This window comes from Macaca thibetana, chromosome 8 (assembly GCF_024542745.1).
Source record: "Macaca thibetana thibetana isolate TM-01 chromosome 8, ASM2454274v1, whole genome shotgun sequence".
Lineage (NCBI taxonomy): Eukaryota > Metazoa > Chordata > Mammalia > Primates > Cercopithecidae > Macaca > Macaca thibetana.
In genome coordinates this window covers 77,359,144-77,379,530 of record NC_065585.1, presented here as the reverse complement: position 1 = coordinate 77,379,530, position 20,387 = coordinate 77,359,144, and the positions used below count along the sequence as shown (strand labels likewise).

The 20,387-nt window shown below is 35.2% G+C and overlaps 1 protein-coding gene across 5 annotated transcripts in view; it reads right to left on the bottom strand.

The window, feature by feature from the left end:
- ARFGEF1 (ADP ribosylation factor guanine nucleotide exchange factor 1) overlaps window positions 1-20,387 on the bottom strand; it is a 147,220-nt gene that overhangs the window by 80,360 nt on the left and 46,473 nt on the right. For all 5 annotated transcript variants that reach the window (XM_050802008.1, XM_050802009.1, XM_050802007.1 and 2 more), the window contains 3 exons: window positions 15,884-16,160; window positions 12,126-12,236; window positions 1,032-1,207 (listed from right to left, as the gene is read on the bottom strand). In XM_050802008.1, the coding sequence (XP_050657965.1) occupies window positions 1,032-1,207; window positions 12,126-12,236; window positions 15,884-16,160 (564 nt within the window). The remainder of the gene's footprint in view (window positions 1-1,031; window positions 1,208-12,125; window positions 12,237-15,883; window positions 16,161-20,387) is intronic.

Sequence of the window (20,387 nt, the reverse complement as noted above, 5' to 3'; positions counted from 1 at the left end):
TCTGCCACATTGTTTTTCTTTTATACTCCACGGACCACACCCAACAATAAATACCTTTAAAAATGCACTTTAAAAATATTCCTTATGAATAAATCAAATAAACTCTTAAAATTTACCCAGCTCATACTATTACTGACAAAAAAACTGATACATCATGCCTGACAAGATCCTATCCAAAGACTAAATTATACTCCCTACTACCTGTCATTGACTGTTTCATGCTTTTGTCCTATTTTATTTTTTGTCTTACTGTGGGCAAACATAAACTGAAGGCCAACCAAGTCAAGAAAACCTACTCCTAAATATGGGACACTTAGTGTAGGACTCCTTTACCTAAAAAGGCAGATTTTTACACACAGAATATAGGGTAGGAAGGAGGAAAAGAACCTGTCATTACCAAGGTACTGATTTCTTTGCAGCCCTAAACAAAGGTTAAGGTGAAGTTCCCTAAATTTCTAAAAGTTTTCTCACCATGCAACACAGGTTGAGTTACCTGAAATGCTTGGGACCAGAAGTGTTTTGGGTTTCAGATTTTTTTGGATTTTGGACTATCTGCATTATACCGATTGAGCATACTAACCCCAAAATCCAAAATGTGGAATTCTCCAATAAGCATTTCCTTTGTGTATGACCTTTGAGTGTCACCTTGGCACTCAAAAAGTTTTGGATTTGGAGCATTTTGAATTTCAGATTAGGAATATTCCACCCATTCCGGAATTATCTTGTGAATATGTAATAAGAATGTTCTTATTAAATGTTAATTCAATTCGTAGATGGGTGTGGAGAAGATGTAAATATAGATGAGACATACCTTAAAGTTGGAAATATAACTATCAAAATATGAAGGGGAAAAAAATCGCTGTAATTTATATAAATGAAGGGAAAAAAAAAAAACCCAATTGTCTTATTTCCCCAAACTAAATAAAACCAGGCAGCAGCATCAGCTGAAAATACTCATGACAAGGTGGTGGCAGCCTATAAATTTGTAAGATTAACAGGATTTCTCCCCCTCCCCACCCCTCCATTTATACCTGAGTATCATTGGAAGAGACTGACAATCTATCATCAGGTAAGGATGGTGTATATGCAACAGAAATTGGTGTTCCTGGAATTCCATTTGCTTGAATATTTTCACTGTCACTACCATCCTCTATCGTTCCAATGTTGCCATCTGCGCTTGCATTTATAGCAGTCCTTTCTCCCATATCTAAAATGATAAGAATAAAAACCATGCAAATATATCTGACTTAACCGAAGTGTATTTAAAAAGCATACAGTACTTAAAATGAAACAGTGGCAGGAAAGCAATGTGAAGTAAAATATGTATTGGCACCATTTAAAGGTTAGCATACTTACTACTAAATAAGTATGCATCTGGCATACTTCCAAATACAATCCTTAAGTTGCTCTGGCAATGAAATACACTTCGCTGATGAAAGGCTAACCAGGATGTGCCAAAACAGAAGCTTACTTTTAGTCTATATTAGCATTTACTGAACTGGGTTTTGATGAATGCTAATGACTTGAGATGTGAACACAAATTCCTCGAAAAAATACCTCATTGTCAAATTAGTTCAGGAAATGCTGGGAAATAGGTTTCTTTATTATAGCCTTTAAGATGCTAGTATGTACAAAACTCTCCAAGTATATACAGTGTGTAGTGTTTCCAAAATTTATTTTACCATAAGCCCCCTTCCCGTTTTTAGAATTCCTATGAATATCTAACACTCTATGTTCTCTGGAACACAGCCAGGGAAATAATGACCTACACCACTGAAAATTTTTCACTAGGTCACTTTGAGTGACCATACTTGTAATTAATATAAACAGAAACAAATGACTTATGGTAGAATAAACAGAGATAATGAAAATAATACCAAGTTCCAGAACTACTCTAGGTATAATGAAACTCTTTCATGCTACCAATTGAAAGAAAACTGTAAGATAGTATGAGAGACACAAGCTGTACTATAAAGAACACAGATTCTGAAATATTTTTAAAGACCCGTATTTCAATCATGTCTTTACCAGTTAATTGGGTAAATTATTTCATCTGTGTTTGCCTGGGTTTCTTCCTAAGTAACAGAAATAATAAGGTCTATGAGGAACCACCAAAACACAGATACAAGACATAAAGAATAAAACTGGTACTCAGTAAGTGGTAGTTATTACTAATTTTGTTACTAATTGATAACATGTCTCCAACTTTGAGTGACTCAAGTAATACGAAAAGAGTAGCAGCTTCTGGTTCCCCTATCCAGAAGTTGCTTTCTCCTCTCCAAATCAGAACACCCTGGAATAGATGAAACTGGATAGCCTGGGTGCAGTGGCTCCCCGCTGTAATCCCAGCACTTTGGGAGGCTGAGGCAGGTGGATCACGAGGTCAGGAGTTGGAGACTAGCCTGGCCAACATGGTGAAACCTCGTCTCTACTAAAAATACAAAAATAAGCCAGGCATGGTGGCAGGCGCCTGTATTCCCAGCTACTCGGGAGACTGAGGCAGGAGAATCACTTGAACCCGGGAGGTGGAGGTTGCAGTAAGCCAAGATACCACCACTGCACTCTAGCCTGTCAGAGCAAGACGCCATCTCAAAAAACAACAACAACAAAAAACCCTGGATAATTCCAAAGCAAGTTTTGTATTAATAAGTATAAAATGAAAAATATATTCAGTAATAAAATACATTATGAAAACTGTTATACAAAACAGATGCTTTCTTAGAGGACTTCTGGAGCTTTAATATGCTAATATTTGATGCGCTAAATACCACTATAGCTTTTATATATTACATATATAAAGAATGCATAGGCCAGGCACGGTGGCTCATGCCTATAATCCCAGTACTCTGGGAGGCCAAGATGGGAGGATCACTTGAGGTCAGGAGCTCAAGATCAGCCTGGTGAGAGACATAGTGAGACACCATCACTACAAAAAACTTTTTTTTAAAAAGAATGCTTACATATGTAAAGACTGTAGAAAGACTTAGAAAAAAAAAACAAACAATGATTATTAGAAACTGAGTTCCTATCTCATTCCCCAGAGTACTTATTCCAAAACTTATTCTCTCTGTACCCAATTACATCTCTTCCTATGATTCTCCCCACCTCCCATTAACAAATGACTTCCACCTACTACTTAGCTAAAAATCAGGTAATTTAACATAGGCTCCCACACTGTCTCTTGCAGCACCACAAAAATACATCTCTTCTTGCCTTCAACAGTATTGTCCTCCACTAAGTACTTTAACATTGCTTTTTCAATTTTGTGCACACAACTGGAACTTCCCCATTATCCAATAAACATTCAAATATTTTCTCACACACACATAAAATCTTCCTTCGCCTCTTGCTACACCTCAGTTCTTGTCCATTTTCTTCCCTCTTTTTATTAAATTTCTCAAATGAATACTCAATATTCTTTGATATTACTTTCCTCCTTTCCATCTCAAGAAATTTCTCAAAGAAACTGAAAACATTTCCTTATTTTCTTTTTAGACTTTGAAGCCACACCCCTGTGGGCTGAAATCTTCACTTTGTCATTTCTTTGAAAGGAATAATCACTCATTGCTTCAGTTTTCTCATTTGTAAAGAGGGGATAGTAATAGTACCTAAACATCCCAGTGTTTGAGGGAAGAGTAAATGAATAAATACAAGCATATAAAATCATTTGGGATATACAGGAAGCACTTAATACAGTTGGATATTACTACTGTCTCATGTTTTTTCCTCTAATTATCCTTTAAACATAGATGCAAACTTCTACTTTCAAGGCAGTGAATTGAGCCTACCAATTTACCTTCTCCTTTGACAAATCCCACTGAAATTACAAAAAAAAACATATAAACAAGAGATGTACTTTTAATAACGCTGATAAACTAAGAAGCATATCACTGGATCATAAACTTTGAGGAATTCCTAGAAAGTAGGTTGAGATCAAAAGAAAAGCTATTTAATTTATTGCTTATGACTGAACATATGCAAAGAATAGGCCTACCTGAGAGATATGATTGTTTTACCACTTGGGTTCTAAGGACTTCAAAGCCTAGAATGGCAAAGTGCTATGAGGTAGAAGGGAAGACACAAATCAAAGAGCTTGGGGAACCATGCCAATGTCTATCAATAGAGCTGACCACAGCCATGATCATCTAGACTATATTTGATCACTGCCTGCTAATTAAAGTAGATTGTTTAGTAGGTCTCCTAACAGAACAAGTAGATCAGGAAAGGAGAGCAGTATCTCAGCTAACTGGGAATGCTGCAATAAACACAGAGGGAAAACCAACTAAGGTTCTAGGCTCCTACTCTATTTCTACTTAATTATTTCCAATTAAAGCCATTTCTGAATGATGCCAGCCTAAGATTCCCTGGTAAGGGTGGGAGAGTGAGAACAAATCAACAAGTGTGAAGATCTCCCTCAGTGTAGAATATATAAAAAGTGTAGAGCATTTATCCCAAGTTTCACTTGACTTTGGTTTGTGTTGACAACATGGTGAATGATATGGGCCTACACAGCCCAAGGGTCACTAGAGCCACCCTGCTCAAGGGAGGTAACTGCTTCTTTGCTCTCAGCTTAGAAATGAGGTCTGCCTTTGGACCACAGTCACCTCATTAATTTTGGAAAGGAAGGCCTCACAAGAAACAGAAAAAACATATACACAGTTACTAAAAGTAGATTGATCAAATCTAGCCTCTCTTTCTACAAATAGGCAAAAACATAAAGTTTACAGCTCAAAAGTGAAGACAAAGGACAGCAATCTGAGCAAATGGGGAATTAGATTTCACAGCTGGGACAGTTACAGTTAGTACAGTCAGTGATAAGTGAAGGAATGTTGCAATAATACACAAGAGCAAAGTGCTATTAAAAAAAGCAGCTCAGAGAAAAACGGGGTTCTTAGGGATGAAAACATTACTGAAATAAAAACTACACTGGAAAAAGCGGTAGAATGGATATTACTAAAAAATATTTGCAAAGTGGAAAAACCCTTGTAACATTCTCATTGAATGTAAAACCCTAAGACAAAATGATGGAAATTAGAGAAGACTGCAACAGCAATCAAGGACATGATCTAGAATATTCAACATCTGTATAGTGTGAGATGTGGAAAAGAACAGAAAGGATGAAGAATAATTAACGACAACAACAAAGAAAATATTTCTAGAATGATGAAAAGGCATAAAAAAACCCTGCTACTCCTGATTTAAAAAACAAGTTAAATTCATACCCATGCCCACACAGTCATGTATGTACAAAAGATAAACGTATCTTTTAATAAACTACAAACAAGAAAACTTACTTAATTTGATAAAGAGTATCCTCCAAAAACAAAAGCAATCATCAAATTTAATGGTGAAATATAGCAATAATGTTTAAAAAAAAAAAAAGAAGATCCTTGCCAACATTAACACTATTCATCATTTTCTGGAGGTTCTAGCCAATGTAATGTAACAGAAAAAAACAAACAAAAATAAGGTATAAGTGCTGTAAAGGAAGAGACAAAGACAAAAATATCATTATTCACTTAGAAAAAATAGCCAAATGAAAAACTTTTAGAAATAATACGAGTTCAGAAGGTGACCAAGTAGGAGATAAATATGGAAAAACAAGAATTTTTCTATATTCCAATTAAATTAGGTAATAGAGAAGAAAGGAATCAACCAAAATATTATCAAAACTAAACCAAAAATATAGAAATAATTTAACAAAAAATGTGCAAGAGCCAAAGGAAGAAAACAATAAAACTTTCCTGAATGATATGAAAGACTTGACTAAATGAACTTTTCATGTTTCTGGAGGAAAAGACTCGATATTGTTGCAAAGAAGATATTATCTTCCCAAGTTAATTTATAAGCACATTACAATTTGAATTACTAAGTAAGCTTTAATTTTTGAACTTAATAAAGTGGTTCTAAAGTTCATCTTAAAAAAACACATTTAATAGATATTTTAAAAATTGATACCATAGAATACAAAAATTAAAAACTAAAGAAAAAAATTGAAGAGGGAGGCCTTGCACTATAAAAATCAAAATATACTATAAAGCCAAACTATTTTACATAATTCAACACTGGTGAGGAACAGACAAGTGGCTCATTACAACCGTACAGAAAACTCAAAAAACAGAACCATTTAGGATAAAATTTTCATTTCAAATTAATTGAGAAATGATTATTTCCATAGGTTATAATTAGCTATACAATTTCACACCATACAGAAAAATAAATCTGAGATGAATTAAAGAGCTAAAGTCAAAAAATAAAAACAAAGTATTAGAAAAAGGTATCGTAGTGTATTTTATAATCTTAGGGTGGTAAAATCCATTTTAAGCAAGACAAAAACAGAAACCACAAATAAAAAGATAATCTTAAAAATTTTTTTTTGTGGTCAAGTATGTGCAGTGGCTCATGCCTGTAATCCCAGCACTCTGGGAGGCCAAGGCGGGTGGATCACAAAGTCAGGAGTTCAAGACCAGCCTGGCTAACATGGTGAAACCCCGCCTCTACTAAAAAAAAATACAAAAATTAGCCAGGCATGGTGGTGTGCACCTGTAATCCCAGCTACTCGGGAGGCTGAGGCAGGAGAACTGCTTGAACCTGAGAGGCAGAGGTTGCAGTGAGCCAAGATCTTGCCATTGCACTCCAGCATGGACGATAGAGCAAGATTCCATCTCAAAAACAAAAAAAGGAAAAAAGAAAAAGAAAATAATATAAGCAAAGGTTCAAACAAAGACCGACTAGAAAAAATATTTACAATACACTGAACAAGGAATAATTTCTTAGTATGAAGAACTCTTGAAAATAAGAACAAAAGAAAGACAAGGAAAAATATGCAAAAGACAAGAATAGTAATTCAAAAAAGGATAAGTAGTCCAATGATGTTCAGTTGAAATATACAAAATTGCCAATGTTTGACCTATAAAAATAATTGCCTATGTTTTGACCCTGCAAATAACCAAATGAAAATTAAAACAATACAATAAATACCATCATTACAGTGACATTATAGCACTATATACAAATTTTTAAATATTTATCCACCTTGATCAAGCTATTCCTTCTTTATAATTTATCCAAAAGTGCAAAAAGATGTCTATAGTAAGAATGTGTATCACAGCAATATTTATAAAAAGCAAAAACCTGGAAATCATCTAAATCCTAGTATTAACAGCAGATTATTTAAATAAATTATGGTCCAGTGATAGGATGAAATACAAATGGATGTGAATGGATATAGTTTAATATGTGAAAAAGGCAGATTATCAAACTGTAAGTACAGTATATTCCCATTTATCTTAAACATATATAACATACATGCAGGCATGTGTGAAAAAATATTTTAAAAATTATGTACAGCAAGAAACACCATAATAAGATCAAAAGACTTGGGCAAACAATAAACTGAGAGAAAGTATCTGTAAAATATATCACAGAATCCTAATACATAAAAGATTCTTAAGGGGAAAAGGATAAAAATCTGATGGAAAAATGAACAGAAGACATGAATAAATGACTCACTCAAAGATATACAAATGATCCTATAGGTATGAAAAGATGTCTGATTTCACTCATAGTCAGAGAAATGCACATTAAAACCAAACGGAGATACATTTCTCACCTATCAGGTTGGTAAAAACTCAAAATTTTTTAGTACTACCAGCTATGGAGAAAAAGGCACTCTTATACATTAATGGTAAGAGCGCAAAATGGCACAACACCTATAAAGACGAATTTAGCAACAGCTAACAGATATTCATATTCATTTACCATTTGACCCAATAATCTCATTTCTAGGAATTTGCCCTGAAGATAAACTTCCATAAATATGAAACAATACAGATGTACAAAGTTATTCACTGCAGCATTATTTTTAACAGCAAAACACTGGAAACAACCTAAGTACAACAGGGGGCTGGCTGAATAAACTATGATATATCTGCGTAAGGTAGTACCATGCAGAAAGCCGTGACAGAAAAGAAGAAAATCTCTATCAACTGAAATAGAACTATTTCTAATATATGTTAGGTGAAAAAAAGCAACACACACATAGATGCAGTACTCTAACAAAAAATGTGAGAAAGGGAAATAAAAAATACTCCTTTGCTTACATCTCTTACATACAAGCAGACATGTATGCACAACCCCCTAAACTCCAGGGAAAAACTAAAAGCTAGTGAAAGTGATTACCCATAAAAGGAGGATCAGAGAAGGAAGGAGCTGATGGAGGAGTTCTCCAAGTAAGCATTTTATGTAATTTTGACTTTGAATCATGTAAATATTCTTCATATTTTAAAAAATGAACCAATATAATAATACAAGTAACTTTTTCAAAATAGTACTCTCACTCATCTTTAATAGGATATATTTAAGGATACATATAATTACAGAGAAATCTTGAACTTTATAGGTTTGCTGGTGGTAATGGCATCCTGTTGAGAATCTGGGTTTTCACTGTAAGAAACAGAAGATACAAATAGGAAGTACAGAAAGATGAGGAGAAACCTTGTGGCAATGGATGTGAAGTAGAACTACAAATAGGAACTTAAGACTAATTGTATATACGTTTCCTTATCTCTATCCATTGGAAGGGCCTATAAGTAAGGACATCTCAGCAGCTAGCAACAAGAGCATCTTGTAACCAATTCTTGGTTTCTAAGAACAACTGCCCACTAAAAAGGACAAAGACTCTTTGGAGAACTAGCTGATTCCAGGGCTGAGGAAAAGGGAAGTTGAAGGTGAACCTGGAACATCTTTCTGTTCCAAACATAAAGGAAAAGCTCAAAGACTAATGGAATCACATCAAAAGAACGTGGGTGTTAGCTTGAAGGGATTCCTACTGGCAGACAAAAAATAAAAATAATAATGATACAGGATTATAACACATAAAATAATAAAAGAATTCATTAAGCCCATGGTATTATTTTTTAAAGGGGGGTGGGTGGGGCAGGGTGGGAGAGTTCTTCTCTATAGAAAAATGTCAATGAATGTTAAGAATCAGAAAATTGCTATATTGCAACCCAATATCTGAGTAAGGCAAGGATCATCAAATGGGTGCTAAAACCATTGAGTGGGCCAGGTGTGTGGTTCACACCTGTAATCCCAGCACTCAGGGAGGCTGAGGTGGGAGAATCACTTGAGGTCAGGAGTTCAAGTGCAGCCCGGACAACAGAAGCAGGACCCCATCTCTACAAAAAAATACAAAAACTAGCTGGGCATGGTGGTGTGTAACTATAGACTCAGCTACTCAGGAGACCAAGACAGGAGGACTGCTTGAGCCCAAGAGGTCGAGGGTGTAGTAAGCTAAGACTGTACCACTACACCCCAGCCTGGGTGACAAAGCAAGACCTCATCTTGGGGGGAAAACAAACAAACAAAAAAATACTGGGTGAATAAATTTTCATATGGTCTCAAAGTATCCAAGTATCACCTCAGATTAGCTATTAATCACAAAATGAAAAAGTTCCTTTACAGATAGCTGATAATTACCATCTTAACCAAATGATCCAACACTACCACCAACATGGGGGTAACCTGTCATTATGTACCAATTTATATGATGTAATATTAAGTACTAATATCACCTATGCAGTATTTTTGCCAAATATGCTTAATCTAATCATGTAGATGACAATCTCAATCTACTCATACAGGATGGTAAAGAAACCATCCAATAAATACAAAATTTGAAATATTCTACAAGGCAAAAGATTCTTCAAAAAAGTAAATGTCATGAAAGTTGGGGAGAAAAATCAAGAGGACTTGTTCTAAACTAAAGAGACAGATAAGCAAATGAGAGTGTACCCAGGTTGAGTTCTGGATTTAGAAAAGAAAAGAAAGGACATAAGGGACACATTTTGAGAAAACTTGGAACATTGAAAAATATACGTATATTAGATATTCTTGAAATCACGTTAATTTCCCTAGGTATGAAAATGGAATTGTGCTTATGTATGAGAATGCTCTTATTTGGAGAAGATATACGCTGTGAGGTATTTAGGGGTGAAATGTCATGATGTATACAACCGATTTTCAAATGGTTCAGCAAAGACACATACATTATGTATATGTGTATTTAAAGATACATAAAGCAAACATAGCAAAATCGTTAACCATCAGTGAATTCAGATAAAGGACAGGTGTTTCCTGTACCTTTTTTTGAACTTTTCTCTGGGTTTAACGTTTTTCCTAAGTAAAAGGCTGCAGAAAAATGAAAACTTTCACTTCAGACTCTCTATTCTGTTAGGTGCTGGTGAATTTTTTTTAATAAAGGGCCAGATAGGCCGGGCGCGGTGGCTCAAGCCTGTAATCCCAGCACTTTGGGAGGCCGAGACGGGCGGATCACGAGGTCAGGAGATCGAGACCATCCTGGCTAACATGGTGAAACCCCGTCTCTACTAAAAAAATACAAAAAACTAGCCGGGCGAGGTGGCGGGCGCCTGTAGTCCCAGCTACTCCGGAGGCTGAGGCAGGAGAATGGTGTGAACCCGGGAGGCGGAGCTTGCAGTGAGCTGAGATCCGGCCACTGCACTCCAGCCTGGGCGACAGAGCGAGACTCCGTCTCAAAAAAAAAAAAAATAAATAAATAAATAAATAAATAAATAAATAAAGGGCCAGATGACAAACATTTTAGGCTTTAGAGGTCATACAATCTCTACTGGAACTATTCAACTTTACCTATGTAGTGCAACAGAAGACCTCTCTATAGGCAGTATGAAAACAAATAAGCATGGCTGTGTCACAGTATTACTTTACATACAAAAATAGGTAGCAGGTTGAATTTGGCCCACAGGCCATAACGTGCCAACTCCTTAACTATACATGTTTAAAGAATGCAGGGGCATGTACTGCTATTTTTTCTTCTCTATTTTTTTTATTTTTTAAATATATATTTTAAATTCATACGCTTCAAATCATGGTCTCTTCTTTAATCTCTACCATTTCCCACTTGGTAGTCTCATGGCTTCACTATTAATTTTAACAGAATGACTCCCATCTATAGTACCTGCCTTGACAACTCTTGAGCCAGAGTTTTATTTTCCATTATGTATTTCATAATCATTTCCACACGGATGGCCAACCTGAAGGTCAAATTCAGTATACCAAAAGTAAATAAGTGCCTTTTTTCCCAAGTGACTTATCTTCCAAGATGATTCAATTCTACCAATAGTATCACCATCCACCTATCCATTTAGGCTCAAAAACTGAAACACTACCTGTGCAGAAAAGAGGTAACATAGCAGGCCAGAGACTGCCTATCCTTAGAAAGGCCTACTTGCAAGACTGGCCTTTGGCTGGCACCTGGAAACTTATATTTTGGGAGGGATCCCACTATTCCCAGAACTGATAAAAGTGGCTATGTCTAAACTGTACAAAGAGTGTAATTTATGCTGAACACTAACCTTCCTTCTGGTAGCCTGGAATTTTGGTACATGCTAGGTGCCTACATAACAGCCCCAATAAAAACCTTGGGCCCTGAGTTTCTAATGAGCTTCCCTGGTAGACAACACTTCACAATTTGAATTAAGAGCATCCTGCATGGCTTCACCGAGAGAAGATATTTGGAGTAGGTACCTGATTCTCTCCAGGCTTCATCCCATTTACCTCTTCCTATTGATGATTCTGTTTTGTACTTTTTCACTAATAAATCATGCAGTGAGTACAACTATACGCTGGGTCCTGTGACAGCTTCCAGTGAAATCACCAAACGCTGGGGTAATCCTGAGGGCCTCTGACACATTTTATTTTCTCTTCTTTACCTACTTAATCAGTTACAAAGTCTTCTTGATTCAATATCCATTATACCACTTATCCATATTTTTGTCTCCATTTCCACGGTTTCTGTCCTATCCAGGCTTTGATTACTGTGCTGTCTCCTACTGGGAATTCCTATTTCCAGACATAGTTTCTTAAAGGATAGTTCTGGTCATTTCATTTCTCAGTGCTAAAATCTTCCATATTAACCCATTTGTTCTAGAATCAAGGCCAAAATCCTAAATATGGAATTTGTAACTTTCCATTGGTTGGCTCCAAACGTTTTAATTTTGCCCTTTATATTCTACACATTACAAAGTCTCCACAGTCAGATGAAATCCCATAGACAGAATAAAATAATTTTGAATGAAGTATACTACCTCCAACAACAATGTTCACCATTTCTTCTACAATGTTCTGTACAATGTCTTGTGGCTTTTCCTCACAATCATGGTTTTCTCCATCATATAACATGTCATTTTTAGATAATGCTTTAAAAGAAGAAAAATTCAACAGAATATTATTTTAACTTTTTGGAAGCTTTTTACTAAACATTTACGATGAAAAACTCCTAAACCATGAGGAATAAAAGAAAAAACATCAAATAAATGACATAAAATTAGAAGCAATTATATGTTAAACCTTCAAAATTTATACCAAAACTTAAATATTTTCCAAATTCAAGTCAATTTCAATAATGATTCATTTGACAAGCTATTACATTATTACACTTAACTGAATTTTCTAGATTAGTCCTTTAAGAACCAAAACTTTAAAAAGCATTTTAAATGAAACATTTCTAACATGTCCTACAGATGCTTACTTATACTTAGTACACACATTACACTATCCCTTATCAAATATACTGAATGTAATTAGGCTGGGTATAGTGGCTCATGCCTGTAATTTCAGCAATTTGGGAGGCCAAGGTGGGTGGATCACCTGAGGTGGGGAGTTGGAGACCAGCCTGGCCAACATGGTGAAACCCCATCTCTACTAAAAATACAAAAATTAGCCGGGTGTGGTGGCACACGCCTGTAATCCCAGCTACTCAGGAGGCTGAGGCAGGAGAACTGCTTGAACTCAGGAGGTAGAGGCTGGAATGAGCTGAGATTGCACCACTGTACTCCAACCTGGGCGACAGAGCAAGACTCTGTCTCAAAAAAAAAAAAAAGGTAATTAAAGCTTGTTTTGATTACTTAGGCTCATCAATAGTAATATCAACATTGTACTCTATGGTGAGGTCCCTGAAGAAGCATCTGGGCCTTCCCCAATACTTTCTGGTCCTTCCTATTTTTTCACCAACAGAATCTACATATCTAATGTAAAACTAAATTTAAGAAGCTAAAAAAGAATTCATTGTCCAATTTAATGTTAAAAAAAAAAAAACAAAAACAAAACACCAACAGATAACTGCCAATCGAACTTCTGAACAGCGTAAGAGAAACTGATGAAATCTGATGTTCTGGATAGCTTGCACAGTCTATTGCAGAGAAAAACAGTAATTCCACTGGGCTTTTTAAAATGTTGAAAATATGTCAAAGCAGCTCAACTATCACTTTAGAATGCTTTGGGATTCAAAACGCTGTCTTGAGCTACCGTCCTACACCAAAGGGCATCAGACAGCATATTAGCTGGTGGTGCTGCAGTTTCAACTTCTTGAACCTTCCCACTACCATAAAGGACCACTACAGCTGAGCACAGGGGTCACACCTGTAATCCCAGCACTTTGGGAGGCTGGGTGGATCACTTGAGCCCAGGAGTTCAAGACCAGCCTGGGCAACACATTGACACCCAGTTGCTACAAAAAAAAATTAAATATTAGCTGGGTATGGTGACATCTGCCTATAGTCTTAGCTACTTGGGAGGCTGAGACAGGAGGATCGCTTGCGCCCAGGAAGCATGCAATGACCCATGATTGTGTCACTGCATTTCAGTTTGGGTGACAGAGCAAGACCCTGTATCCAAAAAAAAAAAAAAAAAAAGGAAAAAAGGGGAAAAAAAGGACCACTACTTATAATAGTGGCTTCTAGGTGCCTGTCCTCCCTATAATTTCACTTTTGCTAATTTACTGTCCGTAGTATCCTAAAAATACTGAAAGGAAAAGAGAAAACCAGATAAATATGCATGTAAATGAGCAACCTTATTTTATAAAATATCCAAATAAAAATAGCATTTGGCGACTTCTGTGAATAAAAACATAAATGTCTTGAAAGACAATTCTTCTGCCATTCTTGTTTTATTTCCACGCTCTAGTTGGCTAAAATTACCTCAAGTCTGAAAACTCAAGTTTCAAAGTAACTAAATATACATAACCACTATCTAAAAATGTACAAAATGACTAGTGAAGAGTCAGTTTTCACATAAGTATCTGAAAGAAATAGAACAGAATAATAGTGACTAATACTTGTTACATGTAGGAAGTGCTTAGAAGTTAACTACTATGTCCAAAGTCATGCAGCTGGTAAGTGACAGAGATGTGCTCCAAAAACGCACTCTGAACCAATGGCTGTCAAGCAGAATTTTCATTTATATCAGTTATTGGGGAAAAAACATCTTTAGAGCCAAAATAATCATGACAATCCCACAGGAAACTATGTCTTTCTAACTCTGTATTCTACAAGGCATCTACAGCGGTACCTCATACACAGCAGATGCTCCCATTCCTTGGGTCTTAGTCCATGTTGTTTCCTTGGATGGAAAATTTCCTACCCCCATCTATCAAGATTCAACTAAAATATCATTAACTTTCCTACAAAGAAATTTCCTAACTCTTCTCAGCAGAATTACTTCGTGCATGGCATTTTTAGGACACCTATCACATATTATACCTCATTTATGCTCGACTTCCAGGTATGCTAAGATCACACTAAAAGCAGTGGCTGTATCTCCATCATCTTTTTAACCTCAAGTCCTGGCATGGTGCCTAAGACACAGTATGCTCAATGAAGGTTTGCTAAATACACAGATAAACAAAATAATAAAGTCCCAGCTTTATTAGAGATTAGCCCTTTGAATCTGCCCATTTATAAGCTCACTGTGAAAGCAGGGGAAATTTTGCCAAGGGTAGGCTAGACAAATGTAAATCATTTAAGTGGTATGGATTCACTATTAGGTTCAGTACTGTGAATGCTTAGCTTATCAAAGTCATCCTTTTTAAAACAAATAGTGAAGTACTATTTTTAAATGCATGCTTCTCAGAAAACTGGGGGTAAAATGTAAAAAGGCACATATTCATGCAACTAGTAAGTTTTGGAAAAGGCATGGTTTGAAAAAAAAGAAGAGCTGAAAACATATTATAGAAGTCCTTCCTCAAAGTAAAAACACAGACTTCAGATAAACTGTAACTGACTCCTAACATGCTAGTTCTAGACAATCACACTAGAGAGGCAACAGAATTCTCATCATTTAAAAATGACATCAAGCTAAGGAAGGGCAAAGGGAACAACACAAATTCTCTGGTAGTTTCACAGAACAGCTGAAGCTGAAAATAACATTTAGGAAAACAATAACTTCATGGGATTATTTTTACAGAGAAACAAATTTGTAAGCTAAATATAATTTTTATAATCTTATAAGCATTTTCTTATAAATATACACTTAAAAAATCAGAGAACATCTCAATTTTAGTGATTACTATGCATCATGATTTTAAAAATGAAAATTTTTGTCTATCAGTTGGTTACTCAAAAACTTTTTTATATTTAATTTCAGTACTTTTTATGACCATAATCATATTTTTAAAACTGGTAATGATTTTTTAAAATTTTCAGTCATATTCCAGAAAACTTTACTAGGTCACTTGTTTGCTATGAAACCAATCGTAAGAAAACTGAAATTCCTATATAACATTCAATGGACATTTATGACCCTCTTTAGAAATATATCTGAGCTCCAAAGGAAATCTATAAATCATACTGCTCATGAGATGCTAATAAATGCAAAGTATCATTCATAGATACCTTGTAGGGTAGAGTCAAATTAACTTTACCACCTACAATGAGGAAAGTCCACAATTACCACAATGTGTCTGACAGACATTAAATCATATTATCCTTTCAACATTTCTTCATCAAAACTCTCATTCCTACACATTTCCCTTAACATACACCCCAAACCCCCTTTTCAAGAAGATTACTTTCAGCTGCAGTTGCCTGATCAGCTTCAGTCTGTTCATTTTCTGCACTGGAAATATCAGATCCATTTTCAGGTTCTGTGTCATCCTGAAGACTTTTATCTACATCATTTGTATGGAGGTCAAGGTCCCTTTCGTGTTCTTGGGATATGTGATCAACAGTCTGAGGTGGCAAATATCTAAGTTGAGGTGATTCAGGCTCATGATGGCTTACTGGAGACTGTAACAGATGCTGCTGCTGCCGATGCCTTTCTTTTTCCATTTGTTTTGCTTCCTGTAACTGGAAATAAATAAAATTTCCAGTATTAGTAAAATAAGCAGTTTAAAATTTGGAAGGATAATGTTACCTCCAACAATCCTTTCTATAAAGTGCCATTCTCTCTATGCTTGGAAATTAAAGTTTATCAGAAATGGAGAAGATAAACTATACTAAAAACAATGAACAATGTTTACTTCTTAGGTGGCTAGAAATCAGCACATAAGAACAGAGATGAAAGACTTTCACTATAAAGCATTTTCACTGCATTTCATATTTGTGTGAAACACACACACATTCACTTTTGCTTATACATACAGAATGAAAGTCTATAAAAATACATAAGAAGCTGGTAGTAACGGTTACCTATAGAGGGTCGAGATTAGGAAATAATAAAACGGGAAACCAGAGTGGGAGGGAACTTGTCAGTGTTTATCCTTCTGGAGCATGTTCTTATGTCACCTTGTCAAATATCTTTTAATAAAAAAATATTAAAATTACATTTAATAGAATTACAATGAAGGCTTAAATCACTCTACCCAGTCATCTAATAATTATGAAAAACACTGTATCTACAAATGTCTGAATTTTATTTTAGAAAAACTGTCATTATTATAATACTATCTGTAAAACTGGCTCATAAAATGTTAAAAACATTAACAGTTGGGATCACAAGATTTCATTTTTTAGCACTTTATTACTTTTCACACATCTCTTTTGGTCCTTAAGACCAGATAAGAATGAGTCTCACAGAATTCATTTCCACCAAGATAAATCTTATACAGTACCAAATATGAACAATTCACATTCTCCAGTAATATTCCAGGTTAGGTGGAAATGCCAGAATTATATGAATTTATAAAGTAAGCTTGAATTAAAAGATTTTAATAATAAAGTCTGACAAGATTTGCTTTGTGGGGAGTTTTATTTTGTGGGGGAAGGGAAAAATTAAGGTTACCAGTAGTTAATATCAAAGAATTCAACGTCTAGCTTAGAAGATTTTAGCAAATGTGTAAGTTAAGTCATCTGTATCCCATTTTCCCTTACTTTCTCTCCCTCTTTTCCACCTTTTCTATAATTATCCACAGCACAGAACTAAATACCCTTTGTAACACAATACATGTTCATAGCCTTTACCATAATTCAGTTCTATAGTTGTTTAAGGGAAACTCTTTGCCTCAAATGTTCGTAAGATCTTCAAAGGTCATAGTCAAGTCAGTTTTGCTCGTCACTGTATAAGTGAGACCTAGCACAGTGCCAGGAACATATAAGGAACTTAATAAAAGTCTGTTAATCAAATCAAACCAATAAAACTTTGTTATTAAAAAGTGACAAAAATATTTTATTTACGTCCTCCAAAAAAAGCAACAAAACCACTGTTTGTGGCTGCAAAATATTAGAAATAAATTAATGCCACTACAGAGGAGAGTGACTATATATAAAAGACTATACTATATGCTAAAGTACTATACATCTATAAAAAAGAGTGAGGAAGGTCTTTAAGGACTGATATAAAATGCTTTCTAGGACATACTGTTCAATGATAGCAAAATACAAAAGAGAATGTATAGCATGTGAGATAGCTAGTTTTCAAGACGGTCACCGATGAGGTCCACCTCTCAATTTCACTCCCTTGTGTAGTCCCTTTCCACAATGTACCTGTGTGACCACTTCTGATGATAAGGTAGACATGTGGCTTCTGTCTTACATTCAAGGGGTGGAAAGAAGGGAAGAAGAGGAATGCAGTGGTAGGAATTAGGAGGAATTAGTACTTTTCTGAGTAGACCTTTTGTACAGCTCTGACTCTTAAATTGCAGTAATGTTTTACATACCTAAAAAATAAGTAAATACAGTTCGCCCTCTGTATCCATGGGTTCTACAACTGTGGATTCAACCAACCAAGAATTGAAAATACTGATGGCAGAGGGAAAGAATGGCTGTGTCTGTACTGAACAAACATGTACAGACAACTTGTTTTTTGGTCATTATTCCCTAAACAATACAGTACAACAACTATTTACAAAGTATTAGGTATTGTAAGTAATCTAGAGATGATTTAAAGTATACAGAGGATGTGTGTAGATTATATGCAAGTATTACACCATTTTATAAAACAGACTTGAGTATCCATGGATTTTGGTATCCATGGGAGGGCCCTGGAACCAATTCCCCATGAATAATACTGAGAGATGACTGTAATTAAAACTAACCAGAATGTGACAAATACCAAAAATGAAAAGCAGAGAGTAACAAATGAGTCTACTGAGGGATGACTGCAACTAAAACTAACCAGAATGTGACAAATACCAAAAATGAAAAGCAGAGAGTAACAAATGAGTCCAACTATTATCACAAAGGAATAGTATTACCCTATTGCAGAGTGTGAGGAAGAAAGGAAACTAATCTAAGTAACTAGAAAATAATATTTTGAATGGATAAGGCTAAAGACAAAAAAACCTGAAATGCTATAACCTACTTAGTAAATTTGCTTCTAACACTGGTAATGATCAGCAATTCTAAAACTAATGGGTATAAAGGATTGAATAATCAATGTATTTAGAATATAAAAGCCATATTTCTTATTGTTTAGAGAAATAAGTTTACAAATAAAGGGAGAAGACTGAAATGAACCCCGTATTGTTGCACTGGAATCAGAAATATCACTATGAACACATGGTTTTATTACCAACGTATGGAAACTCACATACAGGTCGTGGGAATTGAGTGGGACAGAAGGGATAGTACATAAATACACATTTCCTAACTCTATCTGCTGAGAGGCCTAGAAGCAATAACACAGAGTGACAATGAATACATCTAGCACTCAGATTTTGGTTTCTAAACACCATTCTCCAATCAAAAAAAAGAGCTAGAGCTGCTCCTTATTGAAGTGGTTGATTCCAAGGTTGAAGCTAGGAAAATTCAAAATGAGCCTGGAACATCTTGAGAATCCAGAAATTATGGAAGTACTCAAAAAAGGATGGGAGCTAGTCACAAGGACACAGGGCCAAAACTGTAATAATTTGGGCAACAAAATAAGTAACGGTAGCACACATTACAACCATAAAATAAATATCTGTGACTACAGACTGATATAAATAATTGAATAAGTAATTAAGGGAGAAGAAATTCAGTTAATAAATACAGAAGTAAAGAGAGAAACAGGAAAATCATTAGGGAAATGCCACAATAATTAACTGTTGCCAACAAGACCTACTGATAGATATCAAAACTGAGGGAAGTGGGGGGAGGATCTGAAGAGAAACAGAGTATTTGCACAGTCTTAAAATATCTCCCCAAAGACATTTATTAATTGCAAAAGAAAAACTACTAACTTCATAGTGGAGGAACCTGACAGATAACTACCTTAAGCAAGTGATCAAGGTTAACATAACCAACATTAAGATATACCAACACCATGAACTCCTGACAAAACGCACTGAAAAGGACACAACAGATATTCTGGCAAAAAACTGCACAACCTCATTCTAATCATGAGAAAACATCAGAGAAAGTAAACTGAGGAAAATTCAACAAAATAAATTATTAGTATCCTTTTAAAAATGGCAAGATCATGAAAAAGATAACGAAAAGTTGAGCAACTGTCACATACCGGAGAAGACTAAGACATAGAACTAAATGCATACTAAACGCAATGTGGGATCCTGGGTCAAATCTTAAAACATTAGTGGGAAAATTGGCGAAATTCAAGCAGGGTCTGTAGTTTAGTTAACAGTACTGTACCAGTGTTAATTCTGCTTTTGATAATTGTACTATGTAGGTATGTAAGTTAACTGCATTAAGCGAAGCAGGGTGAAGGGTAAAAGGGATTTCTCTGCAAAACTTTTGCAATTTTTCTCTATGTTTAAAAAGAGTTCAAAATAAGAAGCTTGGTGTGAATTTTTAATAGTGAAGACCTAGGCAATTAAAAGCAATTCTCTAGTTGCTGACCTCTTAACAATCAACCTGAAGCAGTTTAAAGTATAAGGAATATCATGCCCCTTTATCATATGGGGGGTAACATGTATTTCATTTCAAAAGTACAGAATATTTCATTTCAAAAGTACAGAAATGTACTTTTTTAAGGCTTAATTAATAATTTTATTTCAGATTAGATTAAATTATTTTATATCTACATTACACTCTACTAAGCTTGAATGCAACAGAAGTAGTAATTCATAATTACTTCCACAAGGAAGATGGCAATCAGTATATTTCACATTCTATTTGTGAACAACTAAAAATACTTTG